Raw genomic sequence first — 14,946 nt, 5'->3', positions numbered from 1 at the left:
GCTCAAACAGGTCTAGTTTACATAAAACCTTGTGTGCCATTAAGACTCAAACAAGCACAGTTCACATATAGCCTCTCTCCTCCCTCAGTAAGTACAACATCTTTGTGGAGGACATGATGGTGCGGAAGGTGAACTTCCTGTCCTCCCAGTCGACCTATCGGGAGCTGGGCTATCTGCTAGACTCCACCTCCCTCAAAACCATCCCTCTGGTCGACTCCAAAGGTGAGACTTGTTCTAGAATGTTTGATACCATGCACCACAGATGACACAAATCCATCCACTGAAATCTCTCTCTTGACCTCTCTCTCTCTCGCTCTCTTTCTTGCTCTCTCTTTCTCTCTCTCTTTCTCTCTCTCTCTCTCGCTCTCTACTCTCACTCTCCTTCCCCCTTTCCCCTGTCTTTTCCTCAGAGTCTATGATCCTATTGGGGTCTATCGAGAGGACAGAGCTACAGGCCATCTCTGATTGGTGGCTGTCGGCCGAGAGGCGTGCCTTTGAGAGGGGTCAGGGGTCACCGGGTCAGGGCTGGGAGTCCTTCACTTTCATAGACGAGGAGGGAGGAGAGGTGACAGGATAGAAGGATGGATGGCTGGATAGATGGAATGATTGAACAATAGCGTCATAAATATCAGTATACTTATAATGCCTTTATAAACACATTTATAATGCATTATAATTATGCACAACATCATGTAATACTTGGTTATGAACTTGGTTATCTGTGGTGTTTAGTAAAGCCCTTTTGTCTGTTCTCCAGACCTCTCCTGTACAAGATGAACAGAACGGGCCCCTCCCATCCCCTAAACCACAGGAGCCCTCCACCAATCACACCGGCTCAGGTGACATGACATCACACAGAATGTCAAAATATGACATAGAATTGGGATGCACCCACTGTTGCTATTTTGTTACTAGTGCATCCATGTTTGTATTTTTATTTATTAAGGATCCCCATTAGCTGCTGCCAAGGCAGCAGCTACCCTTCCTGGTGTCCAGCAAAATTAAGGCAGTTATATACTATTTTAAATATTACATTCATAACACTTTTCACAACACATTAAGTGTGTCCCCTTAGGCCACTACTCTACAACCACATACTGTATCTGCAATACAAAATCCATGTCAATCCACCACATTCTGTAGAAAAAAATAAGTGTTGGAGTGAGAATGTTTACCCAATTTACTCACTTCTAAATGTCTGTCCTGTCCTGTCTTTTCAGAGAAGCGTTCCCTCCAGTCTGTGCAGAGAACATTTCAGCGCCTCTTCTCCTCTTCTTCAACCAGCCAGGCTGAAGCTCAGGTATCATTCCATATCAAGATAGAGGTTGGCCGTAACCACTGATACAGGGTCAGATATATTAGGAGATGTTTTTCATTCCCATAATGGTTGAGGTTTGGATTGGGGTTAGGGCAACCTGATCCTGGATCTGTGGTTAAGGCCAACATCAACCTCAAGCTTTCCTCTGGTAACTCATAGAGGAGCAATATCACATTCTGTCCACTAGGGGACACAATCTCAAGTCAATTGTGTGACCTTGCTATAATGTATGATGTGATATGTAATGAGCAGGTTAGTCATTCTGTGTGATAGAGGAATAGCACCGCCAGGGGGCATCTGATCACTTTGTAAACCTGGAGGGTGAAAATAACTAAAATCTCTAAACCACCACCCCTCCACCCCTCCTCTCTCTGTCTCACACTCCCTCTTTTCTCACTCTCTCTCTTTCTCTCTCTTTCTCTCGCTCTCCCTCTCTCTCTCTTCCTCTCTCCAGGAATCCACCCCACCTCCACTCACCGACACCATGTCCTCAGAGGAGGTAATGTGTCTCACTGACCCCTAACCCCTAACCCCTGATCCCTGACCTCTACTCCCTTACCTGGGCACTTCATGTAGCTCTAAAAGGATTCCACGAGTAGAATCAAATATCATAAATTATTACTCCCTCTTTATATTGTCAATCACCCTCTCTGCTCTCTGATTGGCTAATGCAGATCAAAGCCTGGGAAGAAGAAGAGTTGGATAAGCCAATCAGTATGGAGGAGATACGGATTGATCCCTCCCCCTTTCAGCTGGTGGAGAGAACCTCCCTACACAAGGTATAACTGTAGCTATCACCTTGTGCTCTTATGTAGCCACTTTAAGCCATTATAAACACTACATGCTGTAGGATATTGACAAATATGCCCCCCCTCTCTCTTTTGCAGACCCACACTCTGTTCTCCTTGCTGGGTCTCAGTCATGCCTATGTTACCAGCATTGGGAAACTGGTGGGCGTCGTAGCACTGAAGGAGGTGAGATCACACATCACACCAGCTCTCTCTCTCTCGCTCTCTCTCTCTCTCTCTCTCTCTCTCTCTCTCTCTCTCTCTCTCTCTCTCTCTCTCCCTCTGTCTCTCTGTCTGTGTGCCGAGTCTTCCTTTTAGAAACATCAGACACACAGCTTGTCCGTTTGTTCTGCCTCTCTGTCATCGTTCTCTGATGATGATCTCACAGTGTCACAGTAATTACATTGGCAAGATTAGCAAACTGAGGCATGCCATGCCATGCCAACAGCAAACTCTGAACCTACACATCCATGCATAACTGACCAAATTATGAAAGACAAGCGTTGTAATTTTTTATTCCGTAAAGTGAGTGTGGAAGAGCTGAATTTTTTGTTGTTGTCTATCAACAATGACAAACCACCTGGGACTGACAACTTGGATGGAAAATTACTAAGGATGAAATCGGACTACATTGCCACTCCCATTTGCCATCTCTTCAATCTAAGCCTACAGGAAAGTGTGTGCCCTCAGGCCTGGAGGGAAGCAAAAGTCATTCCACTACCCAAGAATAGCAAAGCACCCTTTACTGTTTCAAACAGCCGACCAATCAGCCTGCTACCAACCCTTAGTAAACGTTTGAAAAACATTTTTGACCAGATACAATGCTCTTTCACAGTAAACAAATTGCTTTCAGCACGCTTATAGGGAAGGGCACTCAACATGTATGGCACATACACAAATGACTGATGATTGGCTGAAAGAAATTGATACTAAGAAGATTGTGGGAACTGTTTTGTTAGACTTCAGTGCAGCTTTTGACATTATTGATCATAATCTGCTGCTGAAAAAACGTTTGTGTTATGGCTTTACATCCTCTGCTATATTGTGGATCGAGAGTTACAGTGCCGTGAAAAAGTATTTGCCCCCTTTCTGATTTTCTCTATTTTTGCTTATTTTTCATACTGAATGTTATCACATCTTCAACCAAAACCTAATATTAGATAAAGGTAACCTGAGTTTATAATTTACAAAAAAATTGATCCTTTTTTTATGCCTGGCGAAAAACAAAAACTGCATTCCACAGTCAGAACCTCATACCAACGGTCAAGCATGGTGGTGGTAGTGTGATGCTTTTGGGATGCTTTGCTGCCTCGGGACCTGGACGACTTGCCTTAATAGAAGGAACCATGAATTCTGCTCTGCAATCTCAGGCCATCCATCTGTAAGCTGAAGCTGGAGCGCAGCTGGGTCATGCAGCAAGACAATGATCCAAAACACACAATCAAGTCTACATGAAAATGGCTAAAAAGCAACACATTTGAAGTTTTTAAATGGCCTAGTCAAAGTCCAGACCTAATCCCAACTGAGATGTTGTGGCAGGACTTGAAACGAGCAGTTCATGCTTGAAAACCCACAAATGTCTCTGAGTTACTGTCACGATCGTCATACATAGAGGAGGACCAAGGCGCAGCGTTGAAGGCGAACATATTTATTTAGATAATGATCACACGATCAAAACAACAAAACGATGACGTGACAGTCAATGGTAATACACAAACCAAATAAGAACAAGAAACCACAATGAATGAGTGCCAAACGGCTACCTAAGTATGACTCCCAATCAGAGACAACGAGCTACAGCCGTCTCTGATTGGGAGCCACCCTGGCCAACATAGATCTACAAAACCAGAAAGTGAAACCTAGAACACACATAGACTATACACACCCTGGCTCAACATATTAGAGTCCCCAGAGCCAGGGCGTGACAGTACCCCCCCCTAAAGGCGCGGACTCCGACCGCGCCCACCAAACACCACAGGGAGGGACCGGGTGGGCACTCCGCTTAGGCGGCGGATCCGGCTCGGGCCTGATCCCCGCTCCCTCTCCAACCCCCCAAAGTACCCCTGGTCCGGGTCTGGCCCCGCTGGCCGGAGCTGGACTGCACACTGGTGGAGCGGATTGCTCTAGCTCCGGCGTGAAGCATCTGACCGGTGCCGGACCAGCCACCGGTGGAACAGGCACGGGCCGTGCCGGACTGGACGACGCACACCACTGGCTTGGTGTGGGGAGCAGGAGCGGGCCGAGCCGGGCTGTCGAGCGCACCACTGACTTGGTGCGGGGAGCAGGAACGGGCCGAGCCGGGCTGACGAAGCGCACCACTGACTTGGGGCGGGGAGCAGGAACGGGCCGAGCCGGGCTGATGAAGCGCACCACTGACTTGGTGCGGGGAGCAGGAACGGGCCGAGCCGGGCTGACGAAGCGCACCACTGACTTGGTGTGGGGAGCAGGAACGGGCCGAGCCGGGCTGACGAAGCGCACCACTGACTTGGTGCGGGGAGCAGGAACGGGCCGAGCCGGGCTGACGAAGCGCACCACTGACTTGGTGCGGGGAGCAGGAACGGGCCGAGCCGGGCTGACGAAGCGCACCACTGACTTGGTACTGACTTGGTGCGGGGAGCAGGAACAGGCCGGACCGTACTGGGGACACACACCACTGGTCCTACGCAGGGATCTGGAATGGGCCGGACCGGACTGGTAACACACCCCAGTACCTCTCGCCGTGCCTCTACACCTTCCACCCCCTCTTCGACCAGTGGCCCCCGTAACCTGGCGGCCTCCTCTGCCAATCCGCTGGGCCGCTCTGCCGCGGTCTCCTGCTGGCCCGTCGTCCACGGCGTTAGCCCCCCCCCTAAAAAATTTCTGGGCGTCTCTCCTACCCGTGGACCAGGTCTCCATGTCCCTCACCAGCCTTTCGCCCTTCTGCCACAATGTCAAGCCCTTCTCCTCCTCACTCGGCTTGACCCAGTCGAGGAGGCGAAGGAGATCTGCTAGAGATCTCCCTGCCGATGGCTCCTGGACACGCTGCTTGGTCAAATCTTGGTGGTTTCTTCTGTCACGATCGTCATACATAGAGGAGGACCAAGGCGCAGCGTTGAAGGCGAACATATTTATTTAGATAATGATCACACGATCAAAACAACAAAACGATGACGTGACAGTCAATGGTAATACACAAACCAAATAAGAACAAGAAACCACAATGAATGAGTGCCAAACGGCTACCTAAGTATGACTCCCAATCAGAGACAACGAGCTACAGCCGTCTCTGATTGGGAGCCACCCTGGCCAACATAGATCTACAAAACCAGAAAGTGAAACCTAGAACACACATAGTTATTGAGTGTAAGGGGACAATTAATTTTTCACACAAGGGCATTGGGTGTTGCATAACTTTTCTTATGAAATAAGTATGTAATTGTTGTGTTATTTGTTCACTCAGGTTCCCTTGATCTAATGTTAGGTTTTGGTTGAAGATCTGATAACATTCAATATCAAAAATATACAAAAGTAGAGAAAAGGGGGCAAATACTTTTTCATGGCTCTGTACCTGTCTAAGACAAAACAGAGGGTGTTCTTTAATGGAAGCCTCTCCAAAAGAATCCAGGTAGAATCGGGCATTCCCCAAGGCAGCTGTATAGGCTCCTTACTTTCAGTTTGTTTCAGAATATGTGGCAAGGGATAAATTAGTCCTAAATATTACAAAAACTAAAAGCATTGTATTTGGGACAAATCATTCACTAAACCCTAAACCTCAACTAAATATTGTAATCAATAATGTGGAAATTGAGCAAGTTGAGGTGACTAAACTGCTTGGAGTAACCCTGGATTGTAAATTGTCATGGTCAAAACATAATAATGCAACAGTAGCTAAGATGGGGAGAAGTCTGTCAATAATAAAGTGCTGCTCTACCTTCTTAACAGCATTATCAACAAGGCAGGTCCTACAGGCTCGTCGCACCTGGACTACTGTTCAGCCGTGTGGTCAGGTGCCACAAAGAGGGACTTAGGAAAATAGCAATTGGCTCAGAACAGGGCAGCACAGCTGGCCCTTGGATGTACACAGAGAACAAACATTAATAATATGCATGTCAATCTCTCCTGGCTCAAAGTGGAGGAGAGATTGACTTCATCACTATTTGTATTTGTGAGAGGTATTGACATGTTGAAAGCACCGAGCTGTCTGTTTGAACTACTAGCGCACAGCTCAGACATCCATGCATACCCCACAAGACATGCCACCAGAGGTCTCTTCACAGTCCCCAAGTCCGGAATAGACTATGGGAGGCGCACAGTACTACATAAAGCCATGACTACATGGAACTCTATTCCACATCAGGTAACTGATGCAAACAGTAGAATCAGATTTAAAAAACTGATCAAAATACACCTTATGGAACAGCGGGGACTGTGAAGCAACACAAACATAGGCACAGACACATGCATACACACACAATAACATAAATCAAATCAAATCAAATCAAATTTTATTGGCCACATGCGTCGAATACAACAGGTGCCGACATTACAGTGAAATGCTTACTTACAGCCCTTAACCAACAGTGCATTTATTTTTAATAAAAAAGTAAAATAAAACAACAACAAAAAAAGTGTTGAGAAAAAAAGAGCAGAAGTAAAATAAAATAACAGTAGGGAGGCTATATATACAGGGGGGTACCGGTGCAGAGTCAATGTGTGGGGGCACCGGCTAGTTGAGGTAGTTGAAGTAATATGTACATGTGGGTAGAGTTAAAGTGACTATGCATACATAATTAACAGAGTAGCAGCAGCGTAAAAAGATGGGGTGGGGGGGCAGTGCAAATAGTCCGGGTAGCCATGATTAGCTGATCAGGGGTCTTATGGCTTGGGGGTAGAAGCTGTTGAGAAGTCTTTTGGACCTAGACTTGGCACTCCGGTACCGCTTGCCGTGCGGTAGCAGAGAGAACAGTCTATGACTAGGGTGGCTGGAGTCTTTGACAATTCTGAGGGCCTTCCTCTGACACCGCCTGGTATAGAGGTCCTGGATGGCAGGAAGCTTGGCCCCAGTGATGTACTGGGCCGTACGCACTACCCTCTGTAGTGCCTTGCGGTCGGAGGCCAAGCAGTTGCCATACCAGGCGGTGATACAACCAGTCAGGATGCTCTTGATGGTGCAGCTGTAGAATTTTTTGAGGATCTGAGGACCCATGCCGAATCTTTTCAGTCTCCTGAGGGGGAATAGGCTTTGTCGTGCCCTCTTCTCGACTGTCTTGGTGTGTTTGGACCATGATAGTTCGTTGGTGATGTGGACACCAAGGAACTTGAAGCTCTCAACCTGTTCCACTACAGCCCCGTCGATGAGAATGGGGGCGTGCTCAGTCCTCTTTTTTTTTCTGTAGTCCACAATCATCTCCTTTGTCTTGGTCACGTTGAGGGAGAGGTTGTTATCCTGGCACCACACGGCCAGGTCTCTGACCTCCTCCCTATAGGCTGTCTCATCGTTGTCGGTGATCAGGCCTACTACTGTTGTGTCGTCGGCAAACTTAATGATGGTGTTGAAGTCGTGCCTGGCCATGCAGTCATGGGTGAACAGGGAGTACAGGAGGGGACTGAGCACGCACCCCTGAGGGGCCCCCGTGTTGAGGATCAGTGTGGCAGATGTGTTGTTACCTACCCTTACCACCTGGGGGCGGCCCGTCAGGAAGTCCAGGATCCAGTTGCAGAGGGAGGTGTTTAGTCCCAGGATCCTTAGCTTAGTGATGAGCTTTGAGGGCACTATGGTGTTGAATGCTGAGCTGTAGTCAATTAATAGCATTATCACGTAGGTGTTCCTCTTGTCCAGGTGGGAAAGGGCAGTGTGGAGTGCAATAGAGATTGCATCATCTGTGGATCTGTTGGGGCGGTATGCAAATTGGAGTGGGTCTAGGGTTTCTGGGATAATGGTGTTGATGTGAGCCATGACCAGCCTTTCAAAGCACTTCATGGCTACAGACATCAGTGCTACGGGTCAGTAGTCATTTAGGCAGGTTATCTTAGTGTCCTTGGGCACGGGGACTATGGTGGTCTGCTTGAAACATGTTGGTATTACAGACTCAGTCAGGGACATGTTGAAAATGTCAGTGAAGACCCTTGCCAGTTGGTCAGCACATGCTCGGAGTACACGTCCTGGTAATCCGTCTGGCCCTGCGGCCTTGTGAATGTTGACCTGCTTAAAAGTCTTACTCACATCGGCTACGGAGAGCGTGATCACATAGTCATCCGGAACAGCTGGTGCTCTCATGCATGCTTCAGTGTTGCTTGCCTCGAAGCGAGCATAGAAGTGGTTTAGCTCGTCTGGTAGGCTTGTGTCACTGGGAAGCTCGCGGCTGTGCTTCCCTTTGTAGTCTGTAATAGTTTTCAAGCCCTGCCACATCCGACGAGTGTCAGAGCCGGTGTAGTACGATTCAATCTTAGTCCTGTATTGACTCTTTGCCTGTTTGATGGTTCGTCGGAGGGCATAGCGGGATTTCTTATAAGCGTCCGGGTTAGAGTCCCGCTCCTTGAAAGCGGCAGCTCTACCCTTTAGCTCAGTGCGGATGTTTCCTGTAATCCATGGCTTCTGGTTGGGGTATGTATGTACGGTCACTGTGGGGACGACATCATCGATGCACTTATTGGTGAAGCCAGTGACTGATGTAGTGTACTCCTGAATGCTATCTGAGGAATCCCGGAACATGTTCCAGTCTGTGCTAGCAAAACAGTCCTGTAACTTAGCATCTGCGTCATCTGACCACTTTTTTATTAACCGAGTCACTGGTGCTTCCTGCTTCAGTTTTTGCTTATAAGCAGGAATCAGGAGGATAGAGTTATGGTCAGATTTGCCAAATGAAGGGCGAGGGAGAGCTTTGTATGCGTCTCTGTGTGTGGAGTAAAGGTGGTCTAGAGTTCTTTTTCCTCTGGTTGCATATTTAACATGCTGGTAGAAATTAGGTAGAACGGATTTAAGTTTCCCTGCATTAAAGTCCCCGGCCACTAGGAGCGCTGCCTCTGGATGAGCGTTTTCCTGTTGACTTATGGCCTTATACAGCTCATTCAGTGCAATCTTAATGCCAGCATTGGTTTGTGGTGGTAAATAGACAGCTATGAAAAATATAGATGAAAACTCTCTTGGTAAATAGTGTGGTCTACAGCTTATCATAAGATACTCTACCTCAGGCGAGCAAAACCTCGAGACTTCCTTAGTATTTGATTTTGTGCACCAGCTGTTGTTTACAAATATACACAGACCGCCACCCCTTGTCTTACCGGAGTCAGCCGTTCTATCCTACCGATGTAGCGTATAGCCCGCTAGCTGTATGTTATCCATGTCGTCGTTCAGCCACGACTCGGTGAAACATAAGATATTACAGTTTTTAATGTCCCATTGGTAGGATAACCGTAATCCTAGGTCATCCAATTTATTCTCCAATGATTTAAGATTGGCTAATAGGATTGATGGGAGCGGCAGTTTACTCGCTCACCGTCGGATCCTTACAAGGCACCCCGACCTACGTCCACGATATCTCTGTCTCTTCCTCATGCGAATGACGGGGATTTGGGCCTTGTCGGGTGTCTGTAGGATATCCTTCGCGGCCGCCTCGTTGAAGAAAAATTATTAGTCCAATACGAGGTGAGTAATCGCTGTCCTGATATCCAGAAGCTCTTTTTGGTTATAAGAGACGATGGCAGAAACATTATGTACAACATAAATTACAAATAACGCGGAAAAACACACATAATAGTACAATTGGTTAGAGGGCTGTAAAACGGCAGCCATCTTCTCCGGCGCCATTAATAATCATACATACACACTATACACACACATACACATGGATTTTGTGTTGTAGATATGTGGTAGTGGAGTAGGGGCCTGAGGGCACACACTTAGTGTGCTGTGAAATCTGTTATGAATGTATTGTCATGTTTTTAAAATGGTATAACTGCCTTGATTTTGCCGGACCTCAGGAAGAGTAGCTGCTGCCTTGGCAGGAACTAATGAGGATCCATAATAAATACACATACAAATACATGGAGCCTGTTCAGTTGGCTGTTACGCTGCTGTTCTGTTGTACTCGTATAGTGAGTCACACTGTTACAGCATCAACTGTGTTCGTCTCTGACTTATCACAGCGTCACAGTAAACCTGTATTAACATGCTTTGCCTGTGTTATAGCATGCTATGTTAACCACTTCTATTTGCTCTCTTTCTCTCTTTCCCTTCCTCTCTCACTCTCAATCTCGATCTCTATTTCCCTCCCCTCTTTCTTTATCTCTCGCTCGCTCACTCGCTCCCCCCCTTCTCCCTTTCTCTTCTTCCCCTCTATATTTATCTCTCCCCTTTAATATTTCCCTCGCTCTCCCTCTCTCTTACCTCTCACAGTTGCAGAAGGCCATCGAGGGCTCCACCCGTAGTGGGGTGAGATTGCGCCCCCCTCTGGCCAGTTTCAGAGATGCCAACCGTAAAGCCAAGAAGCACGCGGCTCCCCCCTCCACCCCCTCCTCCCCCACCAGGGAGAGGGAGCTGTGGGGTGAGGGGGGGAAGAGGGAGGGAGGGGGTAGTAGGAAGGAGGAGGGCGAGGGGTTTAGGTGGGAGGTTAAGGAAGGAAAGAGGGAGGGAGAGGTGGTTAGGACAGAGGGAGAGGGTGACATGAATGAGGCTAAGGAGGAACCCAGGGGGAACGCAGGAGGAGCAGGTGGCTCCAGTGCAGGTACAGAGTGTGATACCTCCACCCCCAGCAGCGTGAGGAGCAACAACAGCCGAGGGACACACTGTCCCCCTCAGGAGCCTTCCTCCCCCGCCTCCCCCACCTCACCACCCTCCTCCTCCACTCGTGTCTTCATTGTGTCATCCCTTCCTACTGTGCCGGAGATGGATGGAGAGAGGGAGAGAGAAGATTCTGAAGAGCCGATTTAGATGACGACATGGAATTCTGCGGATTCTGTTTCTTAAATGAAGACTTTCTCCTACATTTTACATTTTACATTTTAGTCATTTAGCAGACGCTCTTATCCAGAGCGACTTACAGTTAGTGCATTTTTTTTATTTTTATACTGGCCCCCCGTGGGAATCGAACCCACAACCCTGGCGTTGCAAACGCCATGCTCTATCAACTGAGCTACATCCCTGCCGGCCATTCCCTCCCCTACCCTGGACGACGCTGGGCCAATTGTGCGCCGCCCATGAGTCTCCCGGTCGCGGCCGGCTGCGACAGAGCCTGGATTCGAACCAGGATCTCTAGTGGCACAGTTAGCACTGTGATGCAGTGCCTTAGACCAGTGCCTTAGACCACTGCTCCTCTCTGGCCTCACTTCACTTACCTCATTCAGTGGTGAGTGAATCAAGTGAGAGCGTATCAAGGAGAATCCTGGGTAATGGAGTTCTGTGCGGGCTCATTTGAGGCTCTACAGATGTTCAGTTTACGGAGAGCAGGAAGAACAGGTGCACACAGTGCTTCTGGGACTTGTAGTTTTCGAACGTCTGGTAGCTAATAATACTTTTTGTAAGATGGTAGTCTCTTCCCTTATTTTGCTGTGGATCTCAGCAGTTTTCCTACTCTTAAGAGCCTACTCTTTTTCACTATTTCAGTTTCTCAGGTCTCTCTCCATGTCTTTAAAACTACAAAAATTGACAGATGTTCTACGTTCTTCATATCACAGATCTGTGCCTGTCATGGTTTGTCTCCTTCTCCCGGTATTGTTGAGTGTATGAATATATCTGTTTGTAGCTACATGGTACTGTAGGTCTCTATCACTGTTGGTGAATTCCATGTATCTTTATGACACTGAATATGACAGCAATGAAATGTTTGATAATGAAATCACATCATAAATCATGACTCAATGTCTGTCAATGGACTGATTTACAGTGCCTTTGGAAAGTATTCAGACCCCTTGACTTTTTCCACATTTTGTTAACGTTGCAGCCTTATTCTAAAATGAACTAAATTGTTTCCCCCCCCCCTCATCAATTATCACACAATACCCCATAATGACAAAGCAAAAACTTTTTTTTAGAAATGTATGCAAATTTATAAAATTAAAGAAATACAGAAATAATACATTTACGTAAGTATTCAGACCCTTTGTTGAAGCACCTTTGGAAGCGATTACAGCATCGAGTCTTCTTGGGTATGAAGCTACAAGCTTGGCACACCTGTATTTGGGGAGTTTCTCCCATTCTTCTCTGCAGATCCTCACAAGCTCTGTCAGGTTGGATGGGGAGCGTTGCTGCACAGCTATTTTCAGGTCTCTCCAGAGATGTTTGATCGGGTTCAAGTCCAGGCTCTGGCTGGGCCACTCAAGGACATTCAGAGAATTGTCCCAAAGCCACTCCTGCGTTGTCTTGGCTGTGTGCTTAGGGTTGTTGTCCTGTTGGAAGGTGAACCTTCGCCCCAGTCTGATGTCCTGAGCGCTCTGGAGCAGGTTTTCATCAAGGAGCGCTCTGCTCCGTTCATCTTTGCCTCGATCCTGACTAGTCTCCCAGTCCCTGCCGCTGAAAAACATCCCCACAGCATGATGCTGTCACCACCATGCTTCACCGTAGGGATGGTGCCAGGTTTCCTCCAGACGTGATGCTTGGCATTCAGGCCAAAGAGTTCAATCTTGGTTTCATCAGACCAGAGAATCTTGTTTCTCATGGTCTGAGAGTCTTTAGGTGCCTTTTGGCAAACTCCAAGTGGGCTGTCATGTACCTTTTACTGAGGAGTGGCTTCCGTTTGGCCACTCTACCATAAAGGCCTGATTGGTGGAGTGCTGCAGAGATGGTTGTCCTTTTGGAAGGTTCTGTCTCGGAGCTCTACGGACAATTCCTTCGATCTCATGGCTTGGTTTTTGCTCTGACATGCACCGTCACCTGTGGGACCTTATATAGACAGGTGTGTGCCTTTCCAAATCATGCCCAATCAATTTAATTTAACACAGGTGGACTCCAATCAAGTTGTAGAAACATCTCAAGGATGATCAATGGAAACAGGATGCACCTGAGCTCAATTTCGAGTCTCATAGCAAAGGGTCTAAATACTTATGTAAATAAGGTATTTCAGTTTATTATTTTTAATAGATTTGCAAACATTTCTAAAAACCTGTTTTCGCTTTGTCAATATGGGGTATTGTGTGTAGATTGCTGAGGATTTTTATTTAATTTAATCAATTTTAGAATAAGGCTGTAACTTAACAAAATGTGGAAAAAGTCAAGAGGTCTGAATACTGTATATTTGATCAGAGCGATTGAACGTTAACTGATTAATGAATATACAGGTTTAAGATTATTACTGTAACCACTGTAAAGTAAATATTGAAATTGTTCATACCGATGCCTATCTACTATTCTTATGGAATACAATAAATATTTAAATGTTTTCAGTAACATTTCATTGGACTTTTTCTAAAATAAGCAACAACGGAGCACGGCAATAATCAGTTCCAGCATAATACCAGAGATGGACTGTTCCCTCCAGTCTCGTAAAGTTTGTCTTTAAAAAGGCTGTGGACGTATAAACAATTCCAGCTGAGAAGGTCAACAGTGTATTTTAGTCTCCGCCACACACACACACACACACACACACACACACACACACACACACACACACACACACACACACACACACACACACACACACACACACACACACACACACACACACACAGAGGTTCCTGTGTGAATAGCAGAGAGGAGCCAGAAGAAACATGTCTCTGGGAATTTGTTTGACGTTAACATTCTCCTGACATCATAATGGCTGACAACGGCAGACAGACAGGGAGTTTAACTGTAGACTTCAACCATAGTTGCCAGTCCCCTGCAGGACGGTTTCTGCTGTTTCTGTGATTGTCATGTTTGGTATGGCTTTTGACAAAGAAGTTGGCTGAACAAGAAACAGAACTGTCTACCAGGCTGGGGCCCTATATGAGTATTTCAAAAATCTATCCGTCTTTCCTTTAATGAATCCCTGATGTCTATCAGCAAGTTATCTACACTACCATATATGATGGAAGGCAGGAAGGATGGATGCATTGTCATGTATTCAGGATGAAAGACACCTAGAATATGTGTTTGGGGTTGATAGGGAGGGAATGGAAACATGATAGAAAAACTGCGTCACAAAGACCCAGCAGGCTTTACATCTCCGTGTTCACTGACCATAAAGAAAAACACGCTTTTGTTCCTCATCCTCACAACATAAAAAACGATGTCTGTTCTCAAAGACGTCCACACACGTACACATCAGGATTCTCTTTGTGTGTTTATTTGCTGTTTCTCCACTGTATTTATTTTTATTTGGAGAGAGGGGGAGGAGGGGGGAGAAGAAAGAGAGAGGAGTAGAGGAGAAGGGGATGGAAGAGGGTGATCGCTCGTGCGGGGAAAAGAGAGAGTGGGAGGAAGAGAGAAAGAAAGAGGTTTACGGCCGAGGAGGAAGGGAGGGGAGATCACGTGGAAGACCCATCCCGTCACAACCTTCCCATAAGCATGCATAGGTATGGGCTTTAATACACTGGTGTTGCCAGTTTACATTGATCATCTCAAATTAAAACATTCAATCAAGCCAATTGTATACAAGTGTATTTACCTCAGGGTTCTGTCCCACACAGTTCCAACTGACCACATCATTTTGTTGAAATGTCTGTTTGCCTCAAATCCACCTTTGGTCAATCTGTCAGATTTTTTAAGCAATGTTTTCAGGCAGTGATTATTCCAACTAGAAAACAGACAACTACATGGACAGACAGACTCGGACGGACAGAGACACAAATATACAGAACAGGTACAAAGAGAGAGAGAGAGAGAGAGAGAGGTGTAGAAAGGCAAAAGACTGCCTCCAGACAAGTTATGTATTGAAAGATGGCAGTAGA

General features: G+C 46.7%; 1 protein-coding gene across 1 annotated transcript in view; it reads left to right on the top strand.

Annotated features, from left to right (window-relative positions):
- The window catches only part of clcn1b (chloride channel, voltage-sensitive 1b), a 45,231-nt gene extending 34,217 nt beyond the window's left edge, over positions 1-11,014 (top strand). Inside the window, exons 16-24 of the mRNA XM_045213745.1 lie at positions 89-222; positions 411-565; positions 758-839; positions 1,221-1,300; positions 1,773-1,817; positions 1,993-2,097; positions 2,206-2,292; positions 10,481-10,686; positions 10,840-11,014. Coding sequence (XP_045069680.1) covers positions 89-222; positions 411-565; positions 758-839; positions 1,221-1,300; positions 1,773-1,817; positions 1,993-2,097; positions 2,206-2,292; positions 10,481-10,686; positions 10,840-11,014 — 1,069 coding nt within the window. The remainder of the gene's footprint in view (positions 1-88; positions 223-410; positions 566-757; positions 840-1,220; positions 1,301-1,772; positions 1,818-1,992; positions 2,098-2,205; positions 2,293-10,480; positions 10,687-10,839) is intronic.
- Positions 11,015-14,946: the final 3,932 nt, after the last annotated feature.

This window comes from Coregonus clupeaformis, unplaced genomic scaffold, assembly GCF_020615455.1.
Source record: "Coregonus clupeaformis isolate EN_2021a unplaced genomic scaffold, ASM2061545v1 scaf0148, whole genome shotgun sequence".
NCBI lineage: Eukaryota > Metazoa > Chordata > Actinopteri > Salmoniformes > Salmonidae > Coregonus > Coregonus clupeaformis.
Note: the sequence above shows the minus strand (reverse complement) of the source record. Positions and strands in the feature narration are given on the sequence as shown.